Source organism: Salvelinus fontinalis, chromosome 3 (assembly GCF_029448725.1).
Source record: "Salvelinus fontinalis isolate EN_2023a chromosome 3, ASM2944872v1, whole genome shotgun sequence".
Lineage (NCBI taxonomy): Eukaryota > Metazoa > Chordata > Actinopteri > Salmoniformes > Salmonidae > Salvelinus > Salvelinus fontinalis.
The window spans coordinates 71,077,582-71,103,723 of NC_074667.1; the positions used below are offsets into that span (position 1 = coordinate 71,077,582).

The window sequence follows — 26,142 nt, forward strand, 5'->3', positions numbered from 1 at the left end:
AAGTCAGATCATGTGCTTGTGTAGAATTAGAGCATAGATAGACTTAATAATAAAATATTATAGCACAGTAGTGCTTTTAGTCACAGTAGGGTTTGCAAAGTTCTGGTAACTTCCTCAAAAAACCCAAAGGTTTTTCCAGAACTATTGATAGGAGGATTCCTGATTTCCTGCTTACGCCATCTTGATTCTGGGAACCTTCCAACTGGAATTTCTCGAAAACCTGGGAATTTTGGGAACGTTTATTAGAAAGGTTTGTGGTCATACGCACGTCTTTAAACCGTCGTTGCTGGGCTGTGTCGGATTGAAACGTTGTCAATAAAGCTGTGGGAGCATCAACAGTGTGTGAGGGCCTTCCTGTTCTTCACACATTTGGGGAAAGTTACCAGAAATGTACACACCTATCAGTGATATTCAACTGAAAAAAGACCAGACCTGCATCCTGCCAGAGCAGAGGGCGAACAATGATCCACATGAACTGTTATGATTCATGGCTACAGTGCAACATTCTACAACCAATCTAGACAGAGAGACATCCTAACCAAATGACTGCCTCACACTCCATGGTGAGTAGGCTGGGGGACAAAGGGAGGACACAGAAGAGGACGAGAAGAGAGAGAGAGTGGTGAGGGAAGAGTGGACAGTCTCTTACTAACTTTTTGCTACACTAAAATGGAGGACAAGGGTTCACTGTGTATCGGTGGTGAGAGACTAGCAAACCTGGGTTCATATACTACTTGAAAATATTTTAAATGCTTTGAGTGTTTACTTCAGTCTGCCTGTTGTTCCAGATCACGGGTAGGGTTTGCACTTTTGTGACTATTCTATTTGTTTAATTTTACCATGCAAGCTCAATCAAGCCCTGCTTAAAGTATATGAAATCATTTGAACCCAGGTCTGGCGATAAATCCGCCCCTTGACGTGACTTAAACGCCCCCAGAAGAAAATAAGTACTATAACATTTAAAAAAATATATTAAAATAATCATGCTTTGATGCTTTCAATTCACCTTCAACAGTGAAAAAAAGAAAGAAAAAAAAGGAAAGAGATATTTGATATTTTCAGGATCATAAAATCAGAGAAAGTTGTAAAGATGACGGAGTCCCAATGGCATACCTGGGCTGGGACCGGCCTAAATACCAGACACTGGTAGAGGGAGGGACTGACCAAGATCAGGAAGAAAATATATTTAAATAATAATATTCTTTAAAATGAAACGGTCGGTTACTCTTTTGGAATAAGAGAGATGAGTATAAAAAGCAACAACATATAACAGACCAGTTTCTAAATTAGATGACCGTGTGCAGACAGACAGACAGGCAGACAGACAGGCAGACAGGCAGACAGACAGGCAGGCAGACAGGCAGACACAGACAGACAGACAGGCACAGACAGACAGGCACAGACAGACAGGCACAGACAGACAGACAGAGACAGACAGAGACAGACAGACAGAGACAGACAGGCAGACAGACAGACAGAGGCAGACAGACACAGACAGACACAGACAGACACAGACAGGCAGACAGACAGGCAGACAGACAGACAGGCAGACAGACAGGCAGACAGACAAACAGGCAGGCAGACACAGACAGACAGACAGACAGGCACAGACAGACAGGCAGACAGGCAGGCAGGCAGACAGGCAGACACAGACAGACAGACAGACAGACAGACAGACAGGCACAGACAGACAGGCACAGACAGGCAGACAGGCAGACAGACAGAGACAGACAGAGACAGACAGAGACAGACAGACAGAGACAGACAGAGACAGGCAGACAGACAGACAGACAGACACAGGCAGACAGACAGACAGAGGCAGACAGACAGACAGACACAGACAGACACAGACAGGCAGACAGACAAACAGGCAGGCAGGCAGACAGACACAGACAGGCAGACACAGACAGACAGGCAGACAGACAGAGCAGTGTGGTATTTCAGCCTGAAGGTTGCGTCCCTTAATTGCACCCTATTACCCATGTAGGTCACTACTTATGACCAGGTCCCATAGGGCATAGGGAAACCCATAGGGCTCTGGTCAAAAGTAGTGCACTAGATAGGGAATAGGGTGCTATTTCAGCCACACATGGGTTGTATTTATTTTTAAACTTATTTTATCCAGAGGCAGAGCCAAGTATTAACCCTTTACCTCCCTTCTTTGTTTTACAGTAAAGCTCTCATCTCTCACAGCAGCCTGTAAGAAATCTGCTCTTTCTTGTTTTACAGTAAAGCTCTCATCTCTCACAGCAGCCTGTAAGAAAGCTCCTTTCCTTGTTTTACAGTAAAGCTCTCATCTCTAACAGCAGCCTGTAAGAAAGCTCCCTTCTTTGTTTTACAGTAAAGCTCTCATCTCTAACAGCAGCCTGTAAGAAATCTCCTTTCTTTGTTTTACAGTAAAGCTCTCATCTCTCACAGCAACCTGTAAGCTCCTTTCTTTGTTTTACAGTAAAGCTCTCATCTCTAACAGCAACCTGTAAGCTCCTTTCTTTGTTTTACAGTAAAGCTCTCATCTCTAACAGCAACCTGTAAGCTCCTTTCTTTGTTTTACAGTAAAGCTCTTATCTCTAACATCAGCCTGTAAGAAAGCTCCTTTTTCTTTTTAAGCCCTGATAGGAATACTGCTGTAAGGGACTTAGCTAAGTCCCTTTCCCCAAGACCCCACGCTAACCCAACCCACCCACCCACTGTCCCCACCAACCCTCAACACACACAGATAGACGGGTACCTCTTCCCTGTACCAGTCCCACACCAGAGACGGGCAAAAATGGCACTATTCCCTATATAGTTCACTACTTTAGACCAGAGCCTTATGGGTTTCCCTATGGGCCCTGGTCCAAAGTAGCACACTATAATGGGAATAGGGTTGACATTTGAGACAAAGAAAAGGCCCTGGACCTGGACTTGCCCTGAGCAGTAGCTGCTTTACTTTCAAACCAAACCCTGCAATACTTCAGCTGGCCACATAGCGGCGACAAACCCACAAGGCAAACAGACATTTTCCCTCTGTTTTTCCTTCAGAGGAATGGCAGCCATCTCTGTGCAGGAGGACGTAACAGGACTGTAGATGCTCCCTGTACGTTTCTCATGAGTCTAATCTAGCAGAGAGGATATAACAGGACTGTAGATGCTCCCTGTACGTTTCTCATGAGTCTAATCTAGCAGAGAGGATATAACAGGACTGTAGATGCTCCCTGTACGTTTCTCATGAGTCTAACCTAGCAGAGAGGATATAACAGGACTGTAGATGCTCCCTGTATGTTTCTCATGAGTCTAATCTAGCAGAGAGGATATAGCAGGACTGTAGATGCTCCCTGTACGTTTCTCATGAGTCTAATCTAGCAGAGAGGATATAACAGGACTGTAGATGCTCCCTGTACGTTTCTCATGAGTCTAATCTAGAAGGAGCACAACAGTCAGAGAGGAGTGACCTTTACAGCCTACGGTCATGACCTTTAACCTTTACAGTCAGACTCCACTCCATCACCCAGGTTCTTCTTGTTTTCATATTCATTCTGACCTTTTCTTTCCTTCTCCAAATGTCATCATCAAGGATAGGGGTAGTAGCACTTTAGGAGAGGAGGAGGATGAGGAGGGTGGACAGATCTGAAGACGCAGGATGAAGATGTGTCAGGTTACCGCTACGGGTTCTCTTCTCCTGAACGAAGGCCATTGGTACGTTCCAAATGGTACCCTATTCCCTACACAGTGCACTTGTTTTGACCCGAGCCATGTGGGCCCTGGTCAAAGAGCCCCGTGGGCCCTGGTCAAAGAGCCCCGTGGGCCCTGGTCAAAGAGCCCCGTGGGCCCTGGTCAAAGAGCCCCGTGGGCCCTGGTCAAAGAGCCCCGTGGGCCCTGGTCAAAGGGCCCCGTGGGCTCTGGTCAAAGAGCCCCGTGGGCCCTGGTCAAAAGTAGTGCACTATAAAGGGAATAGGGAATACCCTTTGAGACACATCCAATGTGTCAGTCCCAGGTTCTACCGCTACAGGTTCTACCGCTACAGGTTCTACTGCTACAGGTTCTCCTCCTTTATGCCCTCCAAGATCTTGATGAGGCTCTCCAAACCAAACACGTAGCCTCGGTCCGGCCCGTCGTGCACCGTCTGGTCGTCACGGAAACCTTTGAAGGTGCTGTGGGCAAAGTCTATCATGCGGACGTCCACACTGATGCTAGGGCTGGAGGGGCGGGTTTGAGGACGAGGTGGGCGGTGAGGGTCCGAGAGAGGCTGCTGTGGCTGTGGAGGGGTGGTGGGGCAGTGTGGTGGTGGTAGGAGAGACTGCGGGAGCTGGAGGGGTTCTTCGATCGGTCTCTGGACCGTTTGGAGACCCAATAGTAACCCCGGTCCCTGGACACTCATTCCAACTCCTGGTTTGACCAGCACCACCTCCTCCTTCTCGGAGGGCATCTCAGCGGCTGGCTGTGGTACAAGCCGTGGTGCTTTCTGCCAGACGTGGGCCAGCTCAGGCTCCTTCCCCTCATAGATGATGAGCAGGGAGGATGAGTAGAAACGGTAGGTGATCTGTCTCTCCAGAACGGCCTTCAGGCTACGTAGTTTACACAGCATGGGCTCAAACAGGTCCTTCCTGAGCGACGCCCCGTTGTGCAGGTATTGGTGGAGGGCGTGGCGGAAACCCTCGATGGACAGGCTGCGGCCGTAGTACTTGTTCCTGCACAGATAGTGGCCCGTATCCATCTGGTACACCTGGACCATAGAACCACAGAGAGAACAGAGGTTAGACCTGGACCATAGAACCACAGAGAGAACAGAGGTTAGACCTGGACCATAGAACCAGAGAGAACAGAGGTTAGACCTGGACCATAGAACCACAGAGAGAACAGAGGTTAGACCTGGACCATAGAACCACAGAGAGAACAGAGGTTAGACCTGGACCATAGAACCACAGAGAGAACAGAGGTTAGACCTGGACCATAGAACCACAGAGAGAACAGAGGTTAGACCTGGACCATAGAACCACAGAGAGAACAGAGGTTAGACCTGGACCATAGAACCACAGAGAGAACAGAGGTTAGACCTGGACCATAGAACCACAGAGAGAACAGAGGTTAGACCTGGACCATAGAACCACAGAGAGAACAGAGGTTAGACCTGGACCATAGAACCACAGAGAGAACAGAGGTTAGACCTGGACCATAGAACCACAGAGAGAACAGAGGTTAGACCTGGACCATAGTCAGAGCTACTGTGTCTAGAGACAACCTCAGAATCTACGGGGTAGTCGGAGCTACTGTGTCTAGAGACAACCTCAGAATCTACGGGGTAGTCGGAGCTACTGTGTCTAGAGACAACCTCAGAATCTACGGGGTAGTCGGGGCTACTGTGTCTAGAGACAACCTCAGAATCTACGGGGTAGTCGGAGCTACTGTGTCTAGAGACAACCTCAGAATCTACGGGGTAGTCGGGGCTACTGTGTCTAGAGACAAGACAACCTCAGAATCTACGGGGTAGTCAGAGCTACTGTGTCTAGAGACAACCTCAGAATCTACGGGGTAGTCGGAGCTACTGTGTCTAGAGACAAGACAACCTCAGAATCTACAGCGTAGTCGGAGCTACTGTGTCTAGAGACAAGACAACGTCAGAATCTACGGGGTAGTCGGAGCTACTGTGTCTGGAGACAACCTCAGAATCTACGGGGTAGTCGGAGCTACTGTGTCTAGAGACAACCTCAGAATCTACGGCGTAGTCGGAGCTACTGTGTCTAGAGACAACCTCAGAATCTACGGCGTAGTCGGAGCTACTGTGTCTAGAGACAACCTCAGAATCTACGGGGTAGTCGGGGCTACTGTGTCTAGAGACAACCTCAGAATCTACGGGGTAGTCGGAGCTACTGTGTCTAGAGACAACCTCAGAATCTACGGGGTAGTCGGAGCTACTGTGTCTAGAGACAACCTCAGAATCTACGGGGTAGTCGGAGCTACGTTGTCTAGAGACAACCTCAGAATCTACGGGGTAGTCGGAGCTACTGTGTCTAGAGACAAGACAACCTCAGAATCTACGGGGTAGTCGGAGCTACTGTGTCTAGAGACAAGACAACCTCAGAATCTACAGCGTAGTCGGAGCTACTGTGTCTAGAGACAAGACAACGTCAGAATCTACGGGGTAGTCGGAGCTACTGTGTCTGGAGACAACCTCAGAATCTACGGGGTAGTCGGAGCTACTGTGTCTAGAGACAACCTCAGAATCTACGGCGTAGTCGGAGCTACTGTGTCTAGAGACAACCTCAGAATCTACGGCGTAGTCGGAGCTACTGTGTCTAGAGACAACCTCAGAATCTACGGGGTAGTCGGGGCTACTGTGTCTAGAGACAACCTCAGAATCTACGGGGTAGTCGGAGCTACTGTGTCTAGAGACAACCTCAGAATCTACGGGGTAGTCGGAGCTACTGTGTCTAGAGACAACCTCAGAATCTACGGGGTAGTCGGAGCTACGTTGTCTAGAGACAACCTCAGAATCTACGGGGTAGTCGGAGCTACTGTGTCTAGAGACAAGACAACCTCAGAATCTACGGGGTAGTCGGAGCTACTGTGTCTAGAGACAAGACAACCTCAGAATCTACGGGGTAGTCGGAGCTACTGTGTCTAGAGACAAGACAACCTCAGAATCTACAGCGTAGTCGGAGCTACTGTGTCTAGAGACAAGACAACCTCAGAATCTACGGGGTAGTCGGAGCTACTGTGTCTGGAGACAACCTCAGAATCTACGGGGTAGTCGGAGCTACTGTGTCTAGAGACAACCTCAGAATCTACGGGGTAGTCGGGGCTACTGTGTCTAGAGACAACCTCAGAATCTACGGCGTAGTCGGAGCTACTGTGTCTAGAGACAACCTCAGAATCTACGGCGTAGTCGGAGCTACTGTGTCTAGAGACAACCTCAGAATCTACGGGGTAGTCGGAGCTACTGTGTCTAGAGACAACCTCAGAATCTACGGGGTAGTCGGAGCTACTGTGTCTAGAGACAATCTCAGAATCTACGGGGTAGTCGGAGCTACTGTGTCTAGAGACAACCTCAGAATCTACGGCGTAGTCGGAGCTACTGTGTCTAGAGACAACCTCAGAATCTACGGGGTAGTCGGAGCTACTGTGTCTAGAGACAACCTCAGAATCTACGGCGTAGTCGGAGCTACTGTGTCTAGAGACAAGACAACCTCAGAATCTACGGGGTAGTCGGAGCTACTGTGTCTAGAGACAAGACAACCTCAGAATCTACGGGGTAGTCGGAGCTACTGTGTCTAGAGACAACCTCAGAATCTACGGCGTAGTCGGAGCTACTGTGTCTAGAGACAAGACAACCTCAGAATCTACGGCGTAGTCGGAGCTACTGTGTCTAGAGACAACCTCAGAATCTACGGCGTAGTCAGAGCTACTGTGTCTAGAGACAACCTCAGAATCTACGGGGTAGTCGGAGCAACTGTGTCTAGAGACAAGACAACCTCAGAATCTACGGGGTAGTCGGAGCTACTGTGTCTAGAGACAACCTCAGAATCTACGGGGTAGTCGGAGCTACTGTGTCTAGAGACAACCTCAGAATCTACGGGGTAGTCGGAGCTACTGTGTCTAGAGACAACCTCAGAATCTACGGCGTAGTCGGAGCTACTGTGTCTAGAGACAACCTCAGAATCTACGGGGTAGTCGGGGCTACTGTGTCTAGAGACAACCTCAGAATCTACGGGGTAGTCGGATCAACTGTGTCTAGAGACAAGACAGCCTCAGAATCTACGGGGTAGTCGGAGCTACTGTGTCTAGAGACAAGACAACCTCAGAATCTACGGGGTAGTCGGAGCAACTGTGTCTAGAGACAAGACAACCTCAGAATCTACGGGGTAGTCGGAGCTACTGTGTCTAGAGACAACCTCAGAATCTACGGGGTAGTCGGAGCTACTGTGTCTAGAGACAACCTCAGAATCTACGGGGTAGTCGGAGCTACTGTGTCTAGAGACAACCTCAGAATCTACGGGGTAGTCGGAGCTACTGTGTCTAGAGACAAGACAACTTCAGAATCTACGGTGTAGTCGGAGCTACTGTGTCTAGAGACAAGACAACCTCAGAATCTACGGTGTAGTCGGAGCTACTGTGTCTAGAGACAAGACAACCTCAGAATCTACGGCGTAGTCGGAGCTACTGTGTCTAGAGACAACCTCAGAATCTACGGCGTAGTCGGAGCTACTGTGTCTAGAGACAACCTCAGAATCTACGGCGTAGTCGGAGCTACTGTGTCTGGAGACAACCTCAGAATCTACGGGGTAGTCGGAGCTACTGTGTCTAGAGACAAGACAACCTCAGAATCTACGGTGTAGTCGGAGCTACTGTGTCTAGAGACAAGACAACCTCAGAATCTACGGCGTAGTCGGAGCTACTGTGTCTAGAGACAACCTCAGAATCTACGGGGTAGTCGGAGCTACTGTGTCTAGAGACAAGACAACCTCAGAATCTACGGGGAAGTCGGAGCTACTGTGTCTAGAGACAACCTCAGAATCTAGGGCGTAGTCGGAGCTACTGTGTCTAGAGACAACCTCAGAATCTACGGCGTAGTCGGAGCTACTGTGTCTAGAGACAACCTCAGAATCTACGGTGTAGTCGGAGCTACTGTGTCTAGAGACAACCTCAGAATCTACAGCGTAGTCGGAGCTACTGTGTCTAGAGACAACCTCAGAATCTACGGCGTAGTCAGAGCTACTGTGTCTAGAGACAAGACAACCTCAGAATCTACGGGGTAGTCGGAGCTACTTTGTCTAGAGACAACCTCAGAATCTACGGTGTAGTCGGAGCTACTGTGTCTAGAGACAACCTCAGAATCTACGGGGTAGTCGGAGCTACTGTGTCTAGAGACAACCTCAGAATCTACGGCGTAGTCGGAGCTACTGTGTCTAGAGACAACCTCAGAATCTACGGCGTAGTCGGAGCTACTGTGTCTGGAGACAAGACAACCTCAGAATCTACGGGGTAGTCGGAGCTACTGTGTCTAGAGACAACCTCAGAATATACGGGGTAGTCGGAGCTACTGTGTCTAGAGACAACCTCAGAATCTACGGGGTAGTCGGAGCTACTGTGTCTAGAGACAACCTCAGAATCTACGGGGTAGTCGGAGCTACTGTGTCTAGAGACAACCTCAGAATCTACGGGGTAGTCGGAGCTACTGTGTCTAGAGACAACCTCAGAATCTACGGCGTAGTCGGAGCTACTGTGTCTAGAGACAACCTCAGAATCTACGGCGTAGTCGGAGCTACTGTGTCTAGAGACAACCTCAGAATCTACGGCGTAGTCGGAGCTACTGTGTCTAGAGACAACTTTAGAATCTACGGGGTAGTCGGAGCTACTGTGTCTAGAGACAAGACAACCTCAGAATCTACGGGGTAGTCGGAGCTACTGTGTCTAGAGACAACCTCAGAATCTACAGCGTAGTCGGAGCTACTGTGTCTAGAGACAAGACAACCTCAGAATCTACGGGGTAGTCGGAGCTACTGTGTCTAGAGACAACCTCAGAATCTACGGCGTAGTCAGAGCTACTGTGTCTAGAGACAAAACAACCTCAGAATCTACGGGGTAGTCGGAGCTACTGTGTCTAGAGACAACCTCAGAATCTACGGTGTAGTCGGAGCTACTGTGTCTAGAGACAACCTCAGAATCTACGGGGTAGTCGGAGCTACTGTGTCTAGAGACAACCTCAGAATCTACGGCGTAGTCGGAGCTACTGTGTCTAGAGACAACCTCAGAATCTACGGGGTAGTCGGAGCTACTGTGTCTAGAGACAAGACAACCTCAGAATCTACGGGGTAGTCGGAGCTACTGTGTCTAGAGACAACCTCAGAATCTACGGGGTAGTCGGAGCTACTGTGTCTAGAGACAACCTCAGAATCTACGGGGTAGTCGGAGCTACTGTGTCTAGAGACAACCTCAGAATCTACGGCGTAGTCGGAGCTACTGTGTCTAGAGACAAGACAACCTCAGAATCTACGGGGTAGTCGGAGCTACTGTGTCTAGAGACAAGACAACCTCAGAATCTACGGCGTAGTCGGAGCTACTGTGTCTGGAGACAACCTCAGAATCTACGGGGTAGTCGGAGCTACTGTGTCTAGAGACAAGACAACCTCAGAATCTACGGCGTAGGTCGGAGCTACTGTGTCTGGAGACAACCTCAGAATCTACGGGGTAGTCAGAGCTACTGTGTCTAGAGACAACCTCAGAATCTACGGCGTAGTCGGAGCTACTGTGTCTAGAGACAACCTCAGAATCTACGGCGTAGTCGGAGCTACTGTGTCTAGAGACAACCTCAGAATCTACGGGGTAGTCGGAGCTACTGTGTCTAGAGACAAGACAACCTCAGAATCTACGGGGTAGTCGGAGCTACTGTGTCTAGAGACAAGACAACCTCAGAATCTACGGCGTAGTCGGAGCTACTGTGTCTAGAGACAACTTTAGAATCTACGGGGTAGTCGGAGCTACTGTGTCTGGAGACAAGACAACCTCAGAATCTACGGGGTAGTCGGAGCTACTGTGTCTAGAGACAACCTCAGAATCTACGGGGTAGTCGGAGCTACTGTGTCTAGAGACAACCTCAGAATCTACGGGGTAGTCGGAGCTACTGTGTCTAGAGACAACCTCAGAATCTACGGGGTAGTCGGAGCTACTGTGTCTAGAGACAACCTCAGAATCTACGGGGTAGTCGGAGCTACTGTGTCTAGAGACAACCTCAGAATCTACGGGGTAGTCGGAGCTACTGTGTCTAGAGACAACTTTAGAATCTACGGGGTAGTCGGAGCTACTGTGTCTAGAGACAAGACAACCTCAGAATCTACGGGGTAGTCGGAGCTACTGTGTCTAGAGACAACCTCAGAATCTACAGCGTAGTCGGAGCTACTGTGTCTAGAGACAAGACAACCTCAGAATCTACGGGGTAGTCGGAGCTACTGTGTCTAGAGACAACCTCAGAATCTACGGGGTAGTCGGAGCTACTGTGTCTAGAGACAACCTCAGAATCTACGGCGTAGTCGGAGCTACTGTGTCTAGAGACAACCTCAGAATCTACGGGGTAGTCGGAGCTACTGTGTCTAGAGACAAGACAACCTCAGAATCTACGGGGTAGTCGGAGCTACTGTGTCTAGAGACAACCTCAGAATCTACGGGGTAGTCGGAGCTACTGTGTCTAGAGACAACCTCAGAATCTACGGGGTAGTCGGAGCTACTGTGTCTAGAGACAACCTCAGAATCTACGGCGTAGTCGGAGCTACTGTGTCTAGAGACAAGACAACCTCAGAATCTACGGGGTAGTCGGAGCTACTGTGTCTAGAGACAAGACAACCTCAGAATCTACGGCGTAGTCGGAGCTACTGTGTCTGGAGACAACCTCAGAATCTACGGGGTAGTCGGAGCTACTGTGTCTAGAGACAAGACAACCTCAGAATCTACGGCGTAGGTCGGAGCTACTGTGTCTGGAGACAACCTCAGAATCTACGGGGTAGTCAGAGCTACTGTGTCTAGAGACAACCTCAGAATCTACGGCGTAGTCGGAGCTACTGTGTCTAGAGACAACCTCAGAATCTACGGCGTAGTCGGAGCTACTGTGTCTAGAGACAACCTCAGAATCTACGGCGTAGTCGGAGCTACTGTGTCTAGAGACAACCTCAGAATCTACGGCGTAGTCGGAGCTACTGTGTCTAGAGACAACCTCAGAATCTACGGGGTAGTCGGAGCTACTGTGTCTAGAGACAAGACAACCTCAGAATCTACGGGGTAGTCGGAGCTACTGTGTCTAGAGACAACCTCAGAATCTACGGGGTAGTCGGAGCTACTGTGTCTAGAGACAACCTCAGAATCTACGGCGTAGTCGGAGCTACTGTGTCTAGAGACAACCTCAGAATCTACGGCGTAGTCGGAGCTACTGTGTCTGGAGACAAGACAACCTCAGAATCTACGGCGTAGTCGGAGCTACTGTGTCTAGAGACAAGACAACCTCAGAATCTACGGGGTAGTCGGAGCTACTGTGTCTAGAGACAACCTCAGAATCTACGGGGTAGTCGGAGCTACTGTGTCTAGAGACAACCTCAGAATCTACGGGGTAGTCGGAGCTACTGTGTCTAGAGACAACCTCAGAATCTACGGCGTAGTCGGAGCTACTGTGTCTAGAGACAACCTCAGAATCTACGGGGTAGTCGGGGCTACTGTGTCTAGAGACAAGACAACCTCAGAATCTACGGGGTAGTCGGAGCTACTGTGTCTAGAGACAAGACAACCTCAGAATCTACGGGGTAGTCGGAGCAACTGTGTCTAGAGACAAGACAACCTCAGAATCTACGGGGTAGTCGGAGCTACTGTGTCTAGAGACAACCTCAGAATCTACGGGGTAGTCGGAGCTACTGTGTCTAGAGACAACCTCAGAATCTACGGGGTAGTCGGAGCTACTGTGTCTAGAGACAACCTCAGAATCTACGGGGTAGTGGAGCTACTGTGTCTAGAGACAAGACAACCTCAGAATCTACGGGGTAGTCGGAGCTACTGTGTCTAGAGACAAGACAACCTCAGAATCTACGGCGTAGTCGGAGCTACTGTGTCTAGAGACAACTTTAGAATCTACGGGGTAGTCGGAGCTACTGTGTCTGGAGACAAGACAACCTCAGAATCTACGGGGTAGTCGGAGCTACTGTGTCTAGAGACAACCTCAGAATCTACGGGGTAGTCGGAGCTACTGTGTCTAGAGACAACCTCAGAATCTACGGGGTAGTCGGAGCTACTGTGTCTAGAGACAACCTCAGAATCTACGGGGTAGTCGGAGCTACTGTGTCTAGAGACAACCTCAGAATCTACGGGGTAGTCGGAGCTACTGTGTCTAGAGACAACCTCAGAATCTACGGGGTAGTCGGAGCTACTGTGTCTAGAGACAACTTTAGAATCTACGGGGTAGTCGGAGCTACTGTGTCTAGAGACAAGACAACCTCAGAATCTACGGGGTAGTCGGAGCTACTGTGTCTAGAGACAACCTCAGAATCTACAGCGTAGTCGGAGCTACTGTGTCTAGAGACAAGACAACCTCAGAATCTACGGGGTAGTCGGAGCTACTGTGTCTAGAGACAACCTCAGAATCTACGGGGTAGTCGGAGCTACTGTGTCTAGAGACAACCTCAGAATCTACGGGGTAGTCGGAGCTACTGTGTCTAGAGACAACCTCAGAATCTACGGGGTAGTCGGAGCTACTGTGTCTAGAGACAACCTCAGAATCTACGGGGTAGTCGGAGCTACTGTGTCTAGAGACAACCTCAGAATCTACGGGGTAGTCGGAGCTACTGTGTCTAGAGACAACCTCAGAATCTACGGGGTAGTCGGAGCTACTGTGTCTAGAGACAACCTCAGAATCTACGGGGTAGTCGGAGCTACTGTGTCTAGAGACAACCTCAGAATCTCAGGCGTAGTCGGAGCTACTGTGTCTAGAGACAAGACAACCTCAGAATCTACGGGGTAGTCGGAGCTACTGTGTCTAGAGACAAGACAACCTCAGAATCTACGGCGTAGTCGGAGCTACTGTGTCTGGAGACAACCTCAGAATCTACGGGGTAGTCGGAGCTACTGTGTCTAGAGACAAGACAACCTCAGAATCTACGGCGTAGGTCGGAGCTACTGTGTCTGGAGACAACCTCAGAATCTACGGGGTAGTCAGAGCTACTGTGTCTAGAGACAACCTCAGAATCTACGGCGTAGTCGGAGCTACTGTGTCTAGAGACAACCTCAGAATCTACGGCGTAGTCGGAGCTACTGTGTCTAGAGACAACCTCAGAATCTACGGCGTAGTCGGAGCTACTGTGTCTAGAGACAACCTCAGAATCTACGGCGTAGTCGGAGCTACTGTGTCTAGAGACAACCTCAGAATCTACGGGGTAGTCGGAGCTACTGTGTCTAGAGACAACCTCAGAATCTACGGGGTAGTCGGAGCTACTGTGTCTAGAGACAACCTCAGAATCTACGGGGTAGTCGGAGCTACTGTGTCTAGAGACAACCTCAGAATCTACGGGGTAGTCGGAGCTACTGTGTCTAGAGACAACCTCAGAATCTACGGCGTAGTCGGAGCTACTGTGTCTAGAGACAACCTCAGAATCTACGGCGTAGTCGGAGCTACTGTGTCTGGAGACAAGACAACCTCAGAATCTACGGCGTAGTCGGAGCTACTGTGTCTAGAGACAAGACAACCTCAGAATCTACGGGGTAGTCGGAGCTACTCTGTCTAGAGACAACCTCAGAATCTACGGGGTAGTCGGAGCTACTGTGTCTAGAGACAACCTCAGAATCTACGGGGTAGTCGGAGCTACTGTGTCTAGAGACAACCTCAGAATCTACGGCGTAGTCGGAGCTACTGTGTCTAGAGACAACCTCAGAATCTACGGGGTAGTCGGGGCTACTGTGTCTAGAGACAAGACAACCTCAGAATCTACGGGGTAGTCGGAGCTACTGTGTCTAGAGACAAGACAACCTCAGAATCTACGGGGTAGTCGGAGCAACTGTGTCTAGAGACAAGACAACCTCAGAATCTACGGGGTAGTCGGAGCTACTGTGTCTAGAGACAACCTCAGAATCTACGGGGTAGTCGGAGCTACTGTGTCTAGAGACAACCTCAGAATCTACGGGGTAGTCGGAGCTACTGTGTCTAGAGACAACCTCAGAATCTACGGGGTAGTCGGAGCTACTGTGTCTAGAGACAAGACAACTTCAGAATCTACGGTGTAGTCGGAGCTACTGTATCTGGAGACAACCTCAGAATCTACGGTGTAGTCGGAGCTACTGTGTCTAGAGACAAGACAACCTCAGAATCTACGGCGTAGTCGGAGCTACTGTGTCTAGAGACAAGACAACCTCAGAATCTACGGCGTAGTCGGAGCTACTGTGTCTAGAGACAACCTCAGAATCTACGGCGTAGTCGGAGCTACTGTGTCTAGAGACAACCTCAGAATCTACGGGGTAGTCGGAGCTACTGTGTCTGGAGACAACCTCAGAATCTACGGGGTAGTCGGAGCTACTGTGTCTAGAGACAACCTCAGAATCTACGGGGTAGTCGGAGCTACTGTGTCTGGAGACAACCTCAGAATCTACGGGGTAGTCGGAGCTACTGTGTCTAGAGACAAGACAACCTCAGAATCTACGGTGTAGTCGGAGCTACTGTGTCTAGAGACAAGACAACCTCAGAATCTACGGCGTAGTCGGAGCTACTGTGTCTAGAGACAACTTTAGAATCTACGGGGTAGTCGGAGCTACTGTGTCTGGAGACAAGACAACCTCAGAATCTACGGGGTAGTCGGAGCTACTGTGTCTAGAGACAACCTCAGAATCTACGGCGTAGTCGGAGCTACTGTGTCTAGAGACAACCTCAGAATCTACGGCGTAGTCGGAGCTACTGTGTCTAGAGACAACCTCAGAATCTACGGGGTAGTCGGAGCTACTGTGTCTGGAGACAACCTCAGAATCTACGGGGTAGTCGGAGATACTGTGTCTAGAGACAACCTCAGAATCTACGGGGTAGTCGGAGCTACTGTGTCTGGAGACAACCTCAGAATCTACGGGGTAGTCGGAGCTACTGTGTCTAGAGACAAGACAACCTCAGAATCTACGGTGTAGTCGGAGCTACTGTGTCTAGAGACAAGACAACCTCAGAATCTACGGCGTAGTCGGAGCTACTGTGTCTAGAGACAACTTTAGAATCTACGGGGTAGTCGGAGCTACTGTGTCTGGAGACAAGACAACCTCAGAATCTACGGGGTAGTCGGAGCTACTGTGTCTAGAGACAACCTCAGAATCTACGGGGTAGTCGGAGCTACTGTGTCTAGAGACAACCTCAGAATCTACGGGGTAGTCGGAGCTACTGTGTCTAGAGACAACCTCAGAATCTACGGGGTAGTCGGAGCTACTGTGTCTAGAGACAACCTCAGAATCTACGGGGTAGTCGGAGCTACTGTGTCTAGAGACAACTTTAGAATCTACGGGGTAGTCGGAGCTACTGTGTCTAGAGACAAGACAACCTCAGAATCTACGGGGTAGTCGGAGCTACTGTGTCTAGAGACAACCTCAGAATCTACAGCGTAGTCGGAGCTACTGTGTCTAGAGACAAGACAACCTCAGAATCTACGGGGTAGTCGGAGCTACTGTGTCTAGAGACAACCTCAGAATCTACGGCGTAGTCGGAGCTACTGTGTCTAGAGACAACCTCAGAATCTACGGGGTAGTCGGAGCTACTGTGTCTAGAGACAACCTCAGAATCTACAGCGTAGTCGGAGCTACTGTGTCTAGAGACAACCTCAGAATCTACGGGGTAGTCGGAGTTACTGTGTCTAGAGACAACCTCAGAATCTACGGGGTAGTCGGAGCTACTGTGTCTAGAGACAACCTCAGAATCTACGGCGTAGTCGGAGCTACTGTGTCTAGAGACAACTTTAGAATCTACGGGGTAGTCGGAGCTACTGTGTCTAGAGACAAGACAACCTCAGAATCTACGGGGTAGTCGGAGCTACTGTGTCTAGAGACAACCTCAGAATCTACGGGGTAGTCGGAGCTACTGTGTCTAGAGACAACCTCAGAATCTACGGCGTAGTCGGAGCTACTGTGTCTAGAGACAAGACAACCTCAGAATCTACGGGGTAGTCGGAGCTACTGTGTCTAGAGACAAGACAACCTCAGAATCTACGGGGTAGTCGGAGCTACTGTGTCTAGAGACAACCTGAGAATCTACGGGGTAGTCGGAGCTACTGTGTCTAGAGACAACCTCAGAATCTACGGCGTAGTCGGAGCTACTGTGTCTAGAGACAACCTCAGAATCTACGGCGTAGTCGGAGCTACTGTGTCTAGAGACAACCTTAGAATCTACGGGGTAGTCGGAGTTACTGTGTCTAGAGACAACCTCAGAATCTACAGCGTAGTCGGAGCTACTGTGTCTAGAGACAAGACAACCTCAGAATCTACGGGGTAGTCGGAGCTACTGTGTCTAGAGACAACCTCAGAATCTACGGCGTAGTCAGAGCTACTGTGTCTAGAGACAAGACAACCTCAGAATCTACGGGGTAGTCGGAGCTACTGTGTCTGGAGACAACCTCAGAATCTACGGGGTAGTCGGAGCTACTGTGTCTAGAGACAACCTCAGAATCTACGGGGTAGTCGGAGCTACTGTGTCTAGAGACAACCTCAGAATCTACGGGGTAGTCGGAGTTACTGTGTCTAGAGACAACCTCAGAATCTACGGGGTAGTCGGAGCTACTGTGTCTAGAGACAACCTCAGAATCTACGGGGTAGTCGGAGCTACTGTGTCTAGAGACAACCTCAGAATCTACGGCGTAGTCGGAGCTACTGTGTCTAGAGACAACCTCAGAATCTACGGCGTAGTCGGAGCTACTGTGTCTAGAGACAACCTTAGAATCTACGGGGTAGTCGGAGTTACTGTGTCTAGAGACAACCTCAGAATCTACAGCGTAGTCGGAGCTACTGTGTCTAGAGACAAGACAACCTCAGAATCTACGGGGTAGTCGGAGCTACTGTGTCTAGAGACAACCTCAGAATCTACAGCGTAGTCAGAGCTACTGTGTCTAGAGACAAGACAACCTCAGAATCTACGGGGTAGTCGGAGCTACTGTGTCTGGAGACAACCTCAGAATCTACGGGGTAGTCGGAGCTACTGTGTCTAGAGACAACCTCAGAATCTACGGGGTAGTCGGAGCTACTGTGTCTAGAGACAACCTCAGAATCTACGGGGTAGTCGGAGTTACTGTGTCTAGAGACAACCTCAGAATCTACGGGGTAGTCGGAGCTACTGTGTCTAGAGACAACCTCAGAATCTACGGCGTAGTCGGAGCTACTGTGTCTAGAGACAACCTCAGAATCTACGGGGTAGTCGGAGCTACTGTGTCTAGAGACAAGACAACCTCAGAATCTACGGGGTAGTCGGAGCTACTGTGTCTAGAGACAACCTCAGAATCTACGGGGTAGTCGGAGCTACTGTGTCTAGAGACAACCTCAGAATCTACGGGGTAGTCGGAGCTACTGTGTCTAGAGACAAGACAACCTCAGAATCTACGGGGTAGTCGGAGCTACTGTGTCTAGAGACAAGACAACCTCAGAATCTACGGGGTAGTCGGAGCTACTGTGTCTGGAGACAACCTCAGAATCTACAGCGTAGTCGGAGCTACTGTGTCTAGAGACAAGACAACCTCAGAATCTACGGGGTAGTCGGAGCTACTGTGTCTAGAGACAACCTCAGAATCTACAGCGTAGTCAGAGCTACTGTGTCTAGAGACAAGACAACCTCAGAATCTACGGGGTAGTCGGAGCTACTGTGTCTGGAGACAACCTCAGAATCTACGGGGTAGTCGGAGCTACTGTGTCTAGAGACAACCTCAGAATCTACGGGGTAGTCGGAGCTACTGTGTCTAGAGACAACCTCAGAATCTACGGGGTAGTCGGAGTTACTGTGTCTAGAGACAACCTCAGAATCTACGGGGTAGTCGGAGCTACTGTGTCTAGAGACAACCTCAGAATCTACGGCGTAGTCGGAGCTACTGTGTCTAGAGACAACCTCAGAATCTACGGGGTAGTCGGAGCTACTGTGTCTAGAGACAAGACAACCTCAGAATCTACGGGGTAGTCGGAGCTACTGTGTCTAGAGACAACCTCAGAATCTACGGGGTAGTCGGAGCTACTGTGTCTAGAGACAACCTCAGAATCTACGGGGTAGTCGGAGCTACTGTGTCTAGAGACAAGACAACCTCAGAATCTACGGGGTAGTCGGAGCTACTGTGTCTAGAGACAAGACAACCTCAGAATCTACGGGGTAGTCGGAGCTACTGTGTCTGGAGACAACCTCAGAATCTACGGGGTAGTCGGAGCTACTGTGTCTAGAGACAACCTCAGAATCTACGGCGTAGTCGGAGCTACTGTGTCTAGAGACAACCTCAGAATCTACGGCGTAGTCGGAGCTACTGTGTCTAGAGACAACCTCAGAATCTACGGCGTAGTCGGAGCTACTGTGTCTAGAGACAACCTCAGAATCTACGGCGTAGTCGGAGCTACTGTGTCTAGAGACAACCTCAGAATCTACGGCGTAGTCGGAGCTACTGTGTCTAGAGACAACCTCAGAATCTACGGCGTAGTCGGAGCTACTGTGTCTAGAGACATCCTCAGAATCTACGGGGTAGTCGGAGCTACTGTGTCTAGAGACAAGACAACCTCAGAATCTACGGGGTAGTCGGAGCTACTGTGTCTAGAGACAACCTCAGAATCTACGGGGTAGTCGGAGCTACTGTGTCTAGAGACAACCTCAGAATCTACGGGGTAGTCGGAGTTACTGTGTCTAGAGACAACCTCAGAATCTACGGCGTAGTCGGAGCTACTGTGTCTAGAGACAACCTCAGAATCTACGGCGTAGTCGGAGCTACTGTGTCTAGAGACAACCTCAGAATCTACGGCGTAGTCGGAGCTACTGTGTCTAGAGACAACCTCAGAATCTACGGGGTAGTCGGAGCTACTGTGTCTAGAGACAACTTTAGAATCTACGGGGTAGTCGGAGCTACTGTGTCTAGAGACAAGACAACCTCAGAATCTACGGGGTAGTCGGAGCTACTGTGTCTAGAGACAACCTCAGAATCTACGGCGTAGTCGGAGCTACTGTGTCTAGAGACAACCTCAGAATCTACGGCGTAGTCGGAGCTACTGTGTCTAGAGACAACCTCAGAATCTACGGCGTAGTCGGAGCTACTGTGTCTGGAGACAAGACAACCTCAGAATCTACGGCGTAGTCGGAGCTAATAATCAATCCATCCTGCTCCAGAATAGACAAATCAAGAAAGCTATTAGAAATACTGCTACCATATAATTGATGGTACATATTTTAAGCATAATGCATCCTTATAATGCTAGGGAGCATGATTGTTCCTTGACAGGTCTTCTTGGCTTGGTATCCCTTGCATAAGAGGTCTCCTAGCCTCAATGAGACTTCCATGTGAAATAAAGTTTAACAGAAGGTCAATTTCCTGATGAAAATATGGGTGTTTGCTTCAGCTGTCTGAAAGCCTTTAGTGGAAACACATCAATATTAACAAATGGTAAACGAACAAGAAGTAAGACAGCCCTCACCTGCATTCCACAGACTCGCACGCCCAGGGTGGCGGAGGTGCTCTGCTCACACTTCTTCATCTGCCTGGCTGCCTTCTCCTCCGAGGCGTCGTCCCCGTGCTGCCGCGTGCCCATCTTCAGGTCCAGGATGCACGGGTAGCTGAAGTGGTGAACCACGTTCTCCAGGAGCAGGAACTCTAGGAGGGGTCAGAGGTCAAGGAGAACCACGCTATCTCTCTCTCTTGGGGAACAAGGAATCAGCTAAACAGTCAAAGTAATATTGCTGCTCCACTCATTCAGGGAGGAGGACAAAGACATGCAGTTTTCCTCCAACTGTGGAGGAGGTGAGTTGGACTCACGTTATGAGGTAGTCCTGCCGGCTTCTTCAAATCAGTGTTACCCTCGATCCAAGAGAGCATTTCCTCTTGTTCTGATGGTTTGGCTATTAGGGCGTATCTTCCTGGGTTCAGAGCTTCCTGACTCAAAACACTTTGTAGCAATAGTGTAAGCATCTACAGACGATCTACACACAACTAACTCAAGTATCGCCGGTACTATTTAGCTGTACACAACAGGAGGCAAATATATCAAAACGTATACAGTATCTAATAGAGTGGAGAGGACATATGGGACGGAGTTGAGTAGAGGCAAATAACAGAGCAACACCATCCTTGGGCTGGACTCCCCCACTGAGTGTCAAGTTGCTTGGAACTTTGAAGACGTACTTCGAAGACCAATAACTAAGTCCGTAAGCTGTAGATGTGTAGAGGATCTTAATACCACAGTGGATAACACCCAGCCATCTTAATACTACAGTGGATAACACCCAGCCATCTTAATACCACAGTGGATAACACCCAGCCATCTTAATACTACAGTGGATAACACCCAGCCATCTTAATACTACAGTGGATAACACCCAGCCATCTTAATACTACAGTGGACAACACCCAGCCATCTTAATACTACAGTGGATAACACCCAGCCATCTTTATACTACAGTGGATAACACCCAGCCATCTTAATACTACAGTGGATAACACCCAGCCATCTTAATACCACAGTGGATAATACCCAGCCATCGTAATACTACAGTAGATAACACCCAGCCATCTTAATACCACAGTGGATAATACCCAGCCATCGTAATACTACAGTGGATAACACCCAGCCATCTTAATACCACAGTCATTATAACATCCAGCCATCTTTATACTACAGTCATTATAACATCCAGCCATCTTTATACTACAGTAGATAACACCCAGCCATCTTAATACCACAGTCATTATAACATCCAGCCATCTTTATACTACAGTCATTATAACATCCAGCCATCTTTATACTACAGTAGATAACACCCAGCCATCTTTATACTACAGTGGATAACACCCAGCCATCTTAATACTACAGTCATTATAACACCCAGCCATCTTAATACTACAGTGGATAACACCCAGCCATCTTAATACTACAGTGGATAACACCCAGCCATCTTAATACTACAGTGGATAACACCCAGCCATCTTAATACTACAGTCATTATAACATCCAGCCATCTTAATACCACAGTGGATAACACCCAGCCATCTTAATACTACAGTGGATAACACCCAGCCATCTTTATACTACAGTGGATAACACCCAGCCATCGTAATACCACAGTGGATAACACCCAGCCATCTTAATACTACAGTAGATAACACCCAGCCATCTTAATACCACAGTGGATAACACCCAGCCATCTTAATACCACAGTGGATAACACCCAGCCATCTTAATACCACAGTGGACAACACCCAGCCATCTTTATACTACAGTAGATAACACCCAGCCATCTTAATACCACAGTGGACAACACCCAGCCATCTTAATACTACAGTGGATAACACCCAGCCATCTTAATACCACAGTGGATAACACCCAGCCATCTTAATACCACAGTGGATAACACCCAGCCATCTTAATACCACAGTGGACAACACCCAGCCATCTTAATACTACAGTGGATAACACCCAGCCATCTTAATACCACAGTGGACAACACCCAGCCATCTTAATACTACAGTGGATAACACCCAGCCATCTTAATACTACAGTGGACAACACCCAGCCATCTTAATACTACAGTGGATAACACCCAGCCATCTTAATACCACAGTGGATAACACCCAGCCATCTTAATACTACAGTGGATAACACCCAGCCATCTTAATACTACAGTGGATAACACCCAGCCATCTTAATACTACAGTGGATAACACCCAGCCATCTTTATACCACAGTGGATAACACCCAGCCATCTTAATACCACAGTGGATAACATCCAGCCATCTTAATACTACAGTGGATAACACCCAGCCATCTTAATACTACAGTGGATAACACCCAGCCATCTTAATACCACAGTGGATAACACCCAGCCATCTTAATACCACAGTAGATAACACCCAGCCATCTTAATGCTATACAGTCATTATAACATCCAGCCATCTTTATACTACAGTAGATAACACCCAGCCATCGTAATGCTATACAGTCATTATAACACCTAGCCATCGTAATGCTATACAGTCATTATAACACCCAGCCATCGTAATGCTATACAGTCATTATAACACCTAGCCATCGTAACGCTATACAGTCATTATAACACCCAGCCATCGTAATGCTATAAAGTCATTATAACACCCAGCCATCGTAACGCTATACAGTCATTATAACACCCAGCCATCGTAATGCTATACAGTCATTATAACACCCAGCCATCGTAACGCTATACAGTCATTATAACACCCAGCCATCGTAACGCTATACAGTCATTATAACACCCAGCCATCGTAATGCTATACAGTCATTATAACACCCAGCCATCATAACGCTATACAGTCATTATAACACCCAGCCATCTTTATACTACAGTGGATAACACCCAGCCATCTTAATACCACAGTGGATAACACCCAGCCATCTTAATACCACAGTGGATAACACCCAGCCATCTTTATACTACAGTCATTATAACATCCAGCCATCTTAATACCACAGTGGACAACACCCAGCCATCTTAATACCACAGTGGATTACACCCAGCCATCTTAATACTACAGTGGATAACACCCAGCCATCTTAATACTACAGTGGATAACACCCAGCCATCGTAATGCTATACAGTCATTATAACACCCAGCCATCGTAACGCTATACAGTCATTATAACACCCAGCCATCATAACGCTATACAGTCATTATAACACCCAGCCATCTTAATACTACAGTGGATTACACCCAGCCATCTTAATACTACAGTGGATTACACCCAGCCATCTTAATACTACAGTGGATAACACCCAGCCATCTAAATACTACAGTGGATAACACCCAGCCATCTTAATACTACAGTGGATAACACCCAGCCATTGTAATACTACAGTAGATAACACCCAGCCATCTTAATACTACAGTGGATAACACCCAGCCATCTTTATACTACAGTAGATAACACCCAGCCATCTTAATACTACAGTGGATAACACCCAGCCATCTTAATACTACAGTGGATAACACCCAGCCATCTTAATACCACAGTGGATAACACCCAGCCATCTTTATACTACAGTGGATAACACCCAGCCATCGCAATACCACAGTGGATAACACCCAGCCATCTTAATACCACAGTGGATAACACCCAGCCATCTTAATACCACAGTGGACAACACCCAGCCATCTTAATACTACAGTGGATAACACCCAGCCATCTTAATACCACAGTGGACAACACCCAGCCATCTTAATACTACAGTGGATAACACCCAGCCATCTTAATACTACAGTGGACAACACCCAGCCATCTTAATACTACAGTGGATAACACCCAGCCATCTTAATACCACAGTGGATAACACCCAGCCATCTTAATACTACAGTGGATAACACCCAGCCATCTTAATACTACAGTGGATAACACCCAGCCATCTTAATACTACAGTGGATAACACCCAGCCATCTTTATACCACAGTGGATAACACCCAGCCATCTTAATACCACAGTGGATAACATCCAGCCATCTTAATACTACAGTGGATAACACCCAGCCATCTTAATACTACAGTGGATAACACCCAGCCATCTTAATACCACAGTGGATAACACCCAGCCATCTTAATACCACAGTAGATAACACCCAGCCATCTTAATGCTATACAGTCATTATAACATCCAGCCATCTTTATACTACAGTAGATAACACCCAGCCATCGTAATGCTATACAGTCATTATAACACCTAGCCATCGTAATGCTATACAGTCATTATAACACCCAGCCATCGTAATGCTATACAGTCATTATAACACCTAGCCATCGTAACGCTATACAGTCATTATAACACCCAGCCATCGTAATGCTATAAAGTCATTATAACACCCAGCCATCGTAACGCTATACAGTCATTATAACACCCAGCCATCGTAATGCTATACAGTCATTATAACACCCAGCCATCGTAACGCTATACAGTCATTATAACACCCAGCCATCGTAACGCTATACAGTCATTATAACACCCAGCCATCGTAATGCTATACAGTCATTATAACACCCAGCCATCATAACGCTATACAGTCATTATAACACCCAGCCATCTTTATACTACAGTGGATAACACCCAGCCATCTTAATACCACAGTGGATAACACCCAGCCATCTTAATACCACAGTGGATAACACCCAGCCATCTTTATACTACAGTCATTATAACATCCAGCCATCTTAATACCACAGTGGACAACACCCAGCCATCTTAATACCACAGTGGATTACACCCAGCCATCTTAATACTACAGTGGATAACACCCAGCCATCTTAATACTACAGTGGATAACACCCAGCCATCGTAATGCTATACAGTCATTATAACACCCAGCCATCGTAACGCTATACAGTCATTATAACACCCAGCCATCATAACGCTATACAGTCATTATAACACCCAGCCATCTTAATACTACAGTGGATTACACCCAGCCATCTTAATACTACAGTGGATTACACCCAGCCATCTTAATACTACAGTGGATAACACCCAGCCATCTAAATACTACAGTGGATAACACCCAGCCATCTTAATACTACAGTGGATAACACCCAGCCATTGTAATACTACAGTAGATAACACCCAGCCATCTTAATACTACAGTGGATAACACCCAGCCATCTTTATACTACAGTAGATAACACCCAGCCATCTTAATACTACAGTGGATAACACCCAGCCATCTTAATACTACAGTGGATAACACCCAGCCATCTTAATACCACAGTGGATAACACCCAGCCATCTTTATACTACAGTGGATAACACCCAGCCATCGCAATACCACAGTGGATAACACCCAGCCATCTTAATACCACAGTGGATAACACCCAGCCATCTTAATACCACAATGGATAACACCCAGCCATCTTAATACCACAATGGATAACACCCAGCCATCTTTATACTACAGTGGATAACACCCAGCCATCTTAATACTACAGTGGATAACACCCAGCCATCTTTATACCACAGTGGATAACACCCAGCCATCTTTATACCACAATGGATAACACCCAGCCATCTTAATACCACAGTGGATAACACCCAGCCATCGTAATGCTATACAGTCATTATAACACCCAGCCATCTTTATACCACAGTGGATAACACCCAGCCATCTTTATACCACAATGGATAACACCCAGCCATCTTAATACTACAGTGGATAACACCCAGCCATCTTAATACCACAATGGATAACACCCAGCCATCTTAATACCACAATGGATAACACCCAGCCATCTTAATACTACAGTCATTATAACACCCAGCCATCGTAATACCACAGTGGACAACACCCAGCCATCTTAATACTACAGTGGATAACACCCAGCCATCTTAATACTACAGTCATTATAACACCCAGCCATCTTAATACCACAATGGATAACACCCAGCCATCTTAATACCACAATGGATAACACCCAGCCATCTTAATACTACAGTCATTATAACACC

The 26,142-nt window shown here is 48.1% G+C and overlaps 1 protein-coding gene across 1 annotated transcript in view; it reads right to left on the bottom strand.

Annotated features, from left to right (window-relative positions):
* Nucleotides 1–2,695: 2,695 nt before the first annotated feature.
* Nucleotides 2,696–26,142, bottom strand: part of LOC129851377 (inositol hexakisphosphate kinase 1-like) — a 129,460-nt gene continuing 106,013 nt past the window's right edge. The window contains exons 6-7 of the mRNA XM_055917880.1: nucleotides 20,107–20,282; nucleotides 2,696–4,702 (exon numbers count right to left, since the gene is read on the bottom strand). Coding sequence (XP_055773855.1) covers nucleotides 4,013–4,702; nucleotides 20,107–20,282 — 866 coding nt within the window. The 3' untranslated portion in view covers nucleotides 2,696–4,012. The remainder of the gene's footprint in view (nucleotides 4,703–20,106; nucleotides 20,283–26,142) is intronic.